This window comes from Chrysochloris asiatica, unplaced genomic scaffold (genome assembly GCF_000296735.1).
Source record: "Chrysochloris asiatica unplaced genomic scaffold, ChrAsi1.0 scaffold00101, whole genome shotgun sequence".
NCBI lineage: Eukaryota > Metazoa > Chordata > Mammalia > Afrosoricida > Chrysochloridae > Chrysochloris > Chrysochloris asiatica.
Window position 1 is genome coordinate 8,516,752 of NW_006408619.1, and position 7,894 is coordinate 8,524,645.

The 7,894-nt window shown below is 45.8% G+C and overlaps 1 protein-coding gene across 1 annotated transcript in view; it reads left to right on the top strand.

Annotated features, from left to right (window-relative positions):
• Window positions 1–7,894, top strand: part of ISG20 (interferon stimulated exonuclease gene 20kDa) — a 25,298-nt gene that overhangs the window by 9,969 nt on the left and 7,435 nt on the right. The window contains 2 exon segments of the mRNA XM_006867165.1: window positions 3,325–3,525; window positions 5,305–5,393. Of these exon segments, the coding sequence (XP_006867227.1) occupies window positions 3,325–3,525; window positions 5,305–5,393 (290 nt within the window).

Genomic DNA, 7,894 nt, shown 5'->3' on the forward strand with positions numbered 1-7,894 from the left:
GATAAAGGATTCTTGGTTGGCAATTTTTTTCTTGCAGGGTTTTATATATGTCTCCCCATTGCCTTCTCGTTTGCATGGTTCCTGCTGAGAGGTCTGAGCTTAGTCTGACTTGTTTGCCTTTGTATGTGACCCTTCTGTTTTTTCTTGCTGCTTTCAGGAGTGTCTCCTTGTCTTTGAGCTTGGAGAGCTTGACTATGATATGTCTTGGTGATTTTCTTTTGGGGTCCACCCTTTCTGGACTATGTTGGGCTTCTTGGATGTCTATCTTTTCGCCCTTGAGGATGTTAGAGAAATTTTCTCCCAGTAGTTCTTCGACTATTTCCTCTGTGGACTTGTATGACTCATTTTGTTCTGGAATGCCAATAATTCTTAGGTTATTCCTCCTCATGTTGTCCAACATGAATCTTAGACCTTCCTCTGAATTTTTTTTACCCTTTTTTGGGTTTGTTCTTCTATCTTAGTGGTATTGAGAGACTTGTCTTCCAGCTCACTGATTCTTCCTTCCATCTCATCTATTCTACTCCTCTGCCCTTTTAGGGAGTTTTCTATTCCTGCCATTTTGTTGTTGATTGTTTGGACCTCTTTCTGTAGGTTTTGGATTGTTACCACTGCTGTATCTATTTTGTTTGATTGTTTCCTTAGTGCTTTCCTGACTTCTTCCTTATTTTTCTCAACTCCATTGTAAAGTGTTTTGAGACATTTTATAATCATTTTTCTGAATTCTTTCTCAGGTATCTCCAAGGCCTGCCCTCCTCATTCTTTACTTCTGTTAGTTTATTTCTCTCCTTTTGTTTCTCCCCAACACCCCACCCTTGGGCCATAATGGATTCAGAATGTCAAGCTCCCATTGAATTTGAGATGCTGTTCTGTATTATTCCCTTTTGATGAGAATCTATCTCTAGAAACTTTGATTAAAATGATTGTTAGTGGTAAGCAGACTTCATCCAGTATTCTGGCCTCATGACAAAGGAGGCAGTTGTTTATGGAGGTCACCAGACAGGGCACAACATTGTTTCTGACTCTCCTGCATCTGCTCTTGCTCCAAGTAAATGGAGACTTACTCTGTCTTGGATAGCTGCTTGCTAGTTTTTAAGATCCAGGCCCTACCTTATCAACTAGGACGTAAAACTTAGGTACTGAGAAACAATATTAAGCAAAGTTGATTGTCCCTCAAATTTATGACCTAAACCTCCAAAGCAAGAGAATGTATCCTGTGAGATGCTTAACTGTATCTAAACAACCTCATCAGCTTCTCATTCTTTTTGTTAAAAAACAAAAACAAAAACAAAACACCAAAAACATGCATATATCACAGCATTTGCAATTTAACACTTTTCAGGGACACTATCTAACCCTGGTAGTGTAGTGGATTATAAGTCAGTTTGCTAACTGCAACATCAGTAGTTCAAATCTTCCCGTTGTCCCTTGGGAAAAAGATGAGGTTTTCTGTTCCCATAAATATTTACAGCCTCAGAAACCCTATAGAGCATCACTATGAACCAACTCGGTGGCATATAACCACTACCAACCATCTAATGATATTAATTATATTAAAGAATGTGCAACAGTTATTATTAATCAATGGAAAAGTTCCTATCACTATAAACAAACACTCACTACTTCTTAATGTTCCCCTTATTTCCTCCCTCCTGCCCCCACTTTTTTTGATCAGTTTAAAAAAAAGGTGAAGATGTCAGTTTGAGGATTACGGTGCACCTGACCCAAGCCATGGTATTTTCAATTGCCTCATATGCATGTGAAAGGTGGATAGTGAATAAGGAAGATCAAAGAAGAATTGATGCATTTAAATTGCAGCACTGGTGATGAAGATTGAATATACTCTGGTAGCTTAGTGGTTATGGAATCGGGCTGCTATCCCCAAGGTGAGCAGTTCGAGACTACTAGCTGTTCTGCAGGAGAAAGATGAGGCTTCCTGCTCCCGTATCCTGTACAGAGTTGCTATGAGTCAGAACCAATTCCACGGCATATAACCACCACCACCATGGACTGCCAGGAAAATGAACACAGATCTTGGGAGTGTGTCCAGAATGTTCCTTAGAAGCAAGACTTAAATACTTTGGCCATGTGATCAGGAGGGATGAATCCTAGAGAAGGACATCATGATTGGTACAGTGGAGGATCAGCAAAAAAGAGGGAGACATTCAATGAGATGGATTGGCACAGTGGAAGCAGCAGTGGGCTGAAACATGGTGACAATTGTAAAGACAGCACCAGCCAGGCCATTTTGTTCTGCTCTACACAGGGTTGTTATAAGTTGGAACCAACTTGATGGCACCAAACTTCAACAATACCCTCACTCAAGTGGCTTCTCCTCTGTAAATTTCAATTACAAATGGCCCTCTCTTATTGGTGTATTTATTTCCTACCATGACTATAGTGACTGAGAACACACATTAGTTGTCTTAAGTTGTCAGAAGTCCACCATGGGGCTAAAAGCAGTGTCGGCACTTGTGAGGGTTCTTAGGGAGAATTCATTTCCTTGCTTTTTCTGTCTTCAAGCGCCCACCCTCCTTCTTTGATTCATGGTTCCTCCATCCCTCGTCAAAGCCGGTAGCGCAGGTAGAAGTCTTCTCATGCCCACTCCTTCCAATCTCCCTTTCCCACATATAAGGGCTCTTGCAGTTTCACTGGGCCTGAAGAGCCCAGGAAAGTCTCAGCTGATCAAACGACCTTGCTGGTGCCATATTGGTTAAGGGTTCAGCTGATAACTGAAAGGCCAGTGGCTTCATGGGAGAAAAGACCTGATGAGCTTCTCTGTACGGTAAAGATTTACAGGCTAGGAACCCCTCAGGGGCCAGTTCTGTGCTGTCATGTTGGGAGACTATGAGTCTGGACTGACACACCAACATCCATCTGAAACCTAGATTCCCTTTGCCATGCAACCTAACAGAGTCCTGGTGTGGCGCTGCAGTATAATGCACTGGACCCAACATGGCTTCAGGTTCTGGAGGTTAGGGTGTGGAGAACTTTGGGGAGGGGCATTATCTGTCTGGCACAGTGAGGTCGTCTAGGGGCTTCATTGACAAAATGGCATGGTAAGTGCTCTGTGGGTGTTGTGACACACCTCATGGGTCCGGGAGGTGCCTTTGGCACAGACCTAAACTACTGACTGTGAGCAGGGAAGGGGGGCAATCAATGCATTTTATGATGACGTGTTTGAAGAACAGAGAGGGACAGTGACTTACCCCACCCCACACAGTGACTGAAGGGGTTAAGAAGGGCTGTGCCTGACCACACAGCGCCGTCCACCTGGAATCCCAGGTGATGCGCAGAGGATGTGTGTTTTCCTGTCTTCCCAGTCAGATTCTGCAGCTCCTGAAAGGCAAGCTAGTGGTGGGTCATGATCTGAAACATGACTTCAAGGCGCTGAAAGAGGACATGGGCAGATACAAAATCTACGACACGTCCACTGACATGCTGCTGAGGTACAAGGCCAACCTACACCACTGCAAGCGCGTCTCCCTCCGGGCGCTGAGCGAGCGTCTCCTCAAGAGGTGCATCCAGGTGTGTACCTGCCCCTCCCTCCCAGGGATACCTGGGACTGGAGCACCTGCCAGGGGTATTCCTCAGTGGTCCCATTCTCCTGAGAGAAGGGTGTCCCCAGAAGCAGACCCTGAGACAAGGAGGGTGGGGGTGAGACAGGGGAGGGGAAGAAGCCAGTAGAGGATTTTGTTTTTGAATGAAATCAGTTACCCAGTGGACTAGCACCAGTAACAACAACAACAACAACAAAATGTCTGTGGAGTTGCTTCTGACTCATGGTGTCCCACATGTGTCCAGGCAGAGTGGTACCACAGCCACTAAAAACACTATGGGACAGTCCTACTCGGACAAAAGTCGGACCAGGACTCAGAATCGACTCCATGGCAACTGGTTTGGTGATTTGGTTTGGAGCTTTCAGAAGTAGATCTCTAGGCCTTTCTTCTACGGTGCCTCTGAGTGGATTTGAACAGCTGAGATCTTAACCATTTAGGACTACGCAGTGGGTAACTGGAACTCTGGGAGACGGTTATCTCACCAGAGGGTTGAAGCCCCTCCTGGGGGCAAAAACAAGGCGGTGGGCAGAGTCGGGGGCTCAGGTAGGCTGCTCCCACTGTGGGGAACAGCGCAGAGGAGACGATGCTTCCTTTCAGGCCAACAGCTATTTACTGAGCACTGTGGTTGAGTCAGAGGGTGACAGGTGACCAGATCCTCATCACTCACTGTGAATGTCCCACGGCAGGAAAGGTCCTGGGGTAGGGACCAAGGACAGGGTGGCAAGGGAGGAACTGTGTTTTAACAAGTTATCTGAGTCTAGATTAGCAGGAGCCCTTCCAGGGAGTAGGGAGAGTGTGAGCAGAGCCAGAGGAGAATGCCGCGGGGGGCAGTCCTGGGAGCAGGGATTTGCAGCATACAGGGACCAGTCTTGATTTTGCTCAGAGCTTTTGTCACTGCACAGTTGTCAGTCTGGGGTCTGGTTCTGGAGGGTTTGGACCTCACCTAGGGTCCTCTCACAGGCCCTGTCCTTTCATCCATGGGCTGGGGGTCCCCAGTCCCACCCCCACAACTCCTGCCCATGTCGATGTCCCTAGACACATGCCCCCACCCTTATCATGTGGATGGTGGAACTTCTGACCAGAACACACCCACGGGATGCAGGTTACCTCCAGAATCTGTCTCCATTTGGAGGCAATAAGATGGTACTTCTGGCTCTAGCTCCAAGCTGCCCTCAGGGGTGGACCACACACCACAAGGGGAAGGGAAAGGACCTTCCTAGAATCAAGAAATCCTTGAAGGGCTGAACTTGGCATTCTCTCATTCAGTCCTCTAAAGCAGACCTGGATTAGGCCCATTTTACAGAAGAGGAAAACGAGGCCCACAGAGGAATGGAGATGTGCCCATCCAAATCCTTACAGCTTGTAAGAGGGAAGCTGGGATTTGAATTTGGGCTTTTTCTGCTACTCTGCCCCTCCCCCAGCAATGTCTTCCCTCCCACCCTTGTTGATGAGTGGAGAAGGAGGCTCACACCATCTGCTGCTGCTGACAGTCACTTGGGGTTCTGTCCTCAGAGTGGACAAGAGTGGCAGCCTGTCTGTACCTCAGTTTCCACATCTGTAGTGGCGAGGCAATAATAGGGGTGGAGTCATGGTGACCCCACATGTGAAGTACCCAGTACAATGCCCCCCAACACTGTATACAGTGTTATTAAGGACAGGGAGTCATAATGCCCCAGCACCCAATCCGGGGTGCCTAGAAAAGGAGTCTGCCCCACCCCACATCCTTACTCCGTACCCGTGTCTGCAGAACAGCCATCTGGGACACAGCTCAGTGGAAGACGCAAAGGCAACCATGGAACTTTACCTGATCTCCCTGCAGATCTAGGCCCACCAAGGGCAGCCCAGCTCCCGGCCCAGGAACCACAGGCCTCCTCTCTTCGGGGGCAGTGACCCTCCTGCTTTTTTAAAGCATGAAGGAAAATGCGTTTTTACTAATAAAATGGCTCTCTATTTTCTCTAGTCTCTGGATATTGTATTTGTTCTTCACTTTCTTCTCTCGGCGCCCGGTTAATGATGGAGTAATGGAGGGACACGGTCTGCAACCCTCATAGACCCCCTTCCGGAACCAGACGATACAGAAAGAGCCCTTAGTTTATTATTGATTTTAACTCTAAGACACCCCAAACCAAACCACTCTCATTGCATCGATTCTGACTCAGTGATCCTGTACTGGGTAATTGGAAACTGTAACCCTTACAGGATCAGAAAGCCTCATCTTTCTCCCAAGGATCAGCTGGTGGGTTTGAACTGCCAACTTGCTGTTAGCAGTCCAGTGCTTATTATAATATCATTATATTATTATATCACCACCACCAGGGCTCTTAAATCATAGACTATTATGTGGTATAAACATAGCTGTAATTGTTTAAATGAAATATTACTTAGGTTACATGAATGCTAACAACAAAAATGTTTTGTAGCATCTACATTAAATTACATTATTAGTTACAACATAATAACTGAATGGAAGCCCTTCAAATGTTTTAGCCTTCTTTTCCTTTAATAACTAATTCATTTTCAAAAAAGTTATTAATATAGGTTCACAAATACTAATTACCACACTATTATAGCTAAAATACCAGCAAATTTGACAAAATCAACAACTATAAAAACATTTGTTGTTATATGCCATGGTCGGACCCTACATAGGGTCTTTGAGGCTGTAAATCTTTACGGGAGCAAAGCCTCATCTTTCTCCCATGGAATGGCTGGTAGTTTCGAACTGCTGACCTTGAGGATGGCAGCCCGACACATAACCACTACGCTATCAGAGCTCTGGCAGCTACAAAAAACAAAGCATGCAGACGAAGCCATGTGATCAAAATCACCTTTGTAATTGCCTAAAAAGGACAGCTCTGGGCTAAACATGTTGTTGTTGTTAAGTGCTGTCGAGTTGATTCCGACCCATAGTGACCCTGCACAGGGTTTCCCAGACTTTACAGGCACAGAAAGCCTCATCTTTTTCCCGCAGAACCACTGGTAGTTTCGAACTGCTGACCATGAGATTAGCAGCCCAACTTATAACCACCATGCGACCAGAGCTCCTTCTGAATGTGTTAGAAGGTTAAAAAAATAAACTAGAGACACCAGAGATAGAGGCAGAGATGGGGACATGGAGAGAGGGAGCAGCTGAGGACTCTAGATTCATGGAAAGAGAAAGGCTGTGTGCTGGTGGCTTGGAGGCAGGCTTGCAGAATGCACCCTTTTGTTGTCTGAATGATTATATATTCCTGAGTGTTTTTGTATACACCACCCCCCCAAAAATGGAATAGAAGCAAATACTGTTGAATGATGATGCATTGAGGGGATTGTAATCATTGCAATGAAACAAAATATGATAGGATGAGTGTAAAATCAATGTTTTCCCATATAAACTATCACTCAATTCACAATAAAAACTTAAACCAAAAAAAAGTAAACTAACCTTTTAGATATATTGATACATGTAAGCTGCATTTATGAAAAATGATTTTACTTTTATAACTCAACTAGAGGGGTATTTTTGTAAAAAATAATCAGTTTCAGCTGAAGCACTTCACAAAAGTTGTGAGGCCATTTTGGTGTTGTCCCTTGGGGAGGATCACTTGATGTGGTATGAACCCCCCTTGTGCCCCCTGCTGCTCTCCCCTAATGACACCCTTGATCTTCCCGAGGCTGAGAGGGGAACAGAGACTTGTGCCGGGGCCATAGGGAAGCATCAATGTTGTGGATCCCGTAGATCCAAGAAGCAGCTCCTGCAGTCTAAGAAACTTCATAATCCCTTGGCAGCTTCCCCTTTTCTGTTGCATTTCTGCCCAGAGGGGAGTACTAGTTCATGGAGGTGGCATCTTATCTTGAAACTGTAACCATGGCATATGTGAACTTCCAATCAAAAGTACAGGAAATGTAATGGATGGCCATTACCCAGAGGGCTGCTAGTTGCAGGGTCAGTAGTTTGAATCCCCCAGCAACTCCATGGGAGACAGATGAGACCTTCTGCTTCCTCCAGAATAGACTCAACGGCATGTAGCAGTAGAAACCCAGACTCTCAGGGATGTGACTCAGGCACCATTTTTCTTTTTAAACTTTCACAGGTGACTTTGATGCCTAGAACTTTGGAATCACCTGAAGTTCTGTTTCAGCAAATACCCAAGCCCAGCGTGTTCACACATGAGTGTGCACTGGAATCACCTGGAGGTGTCCTGATAGCACATGGTGTAGGTACACTGCCCCCCCACCCCCAACGAGTGCTGATTCAGCAAGTCCAGGGGTTGTTGTTGTCAGGTGCCATCGAGTCGGAACCGACTCATAGTGACCCCATGCATAGCAGAATGAAACAATGTCCGATCCTGGGCCAA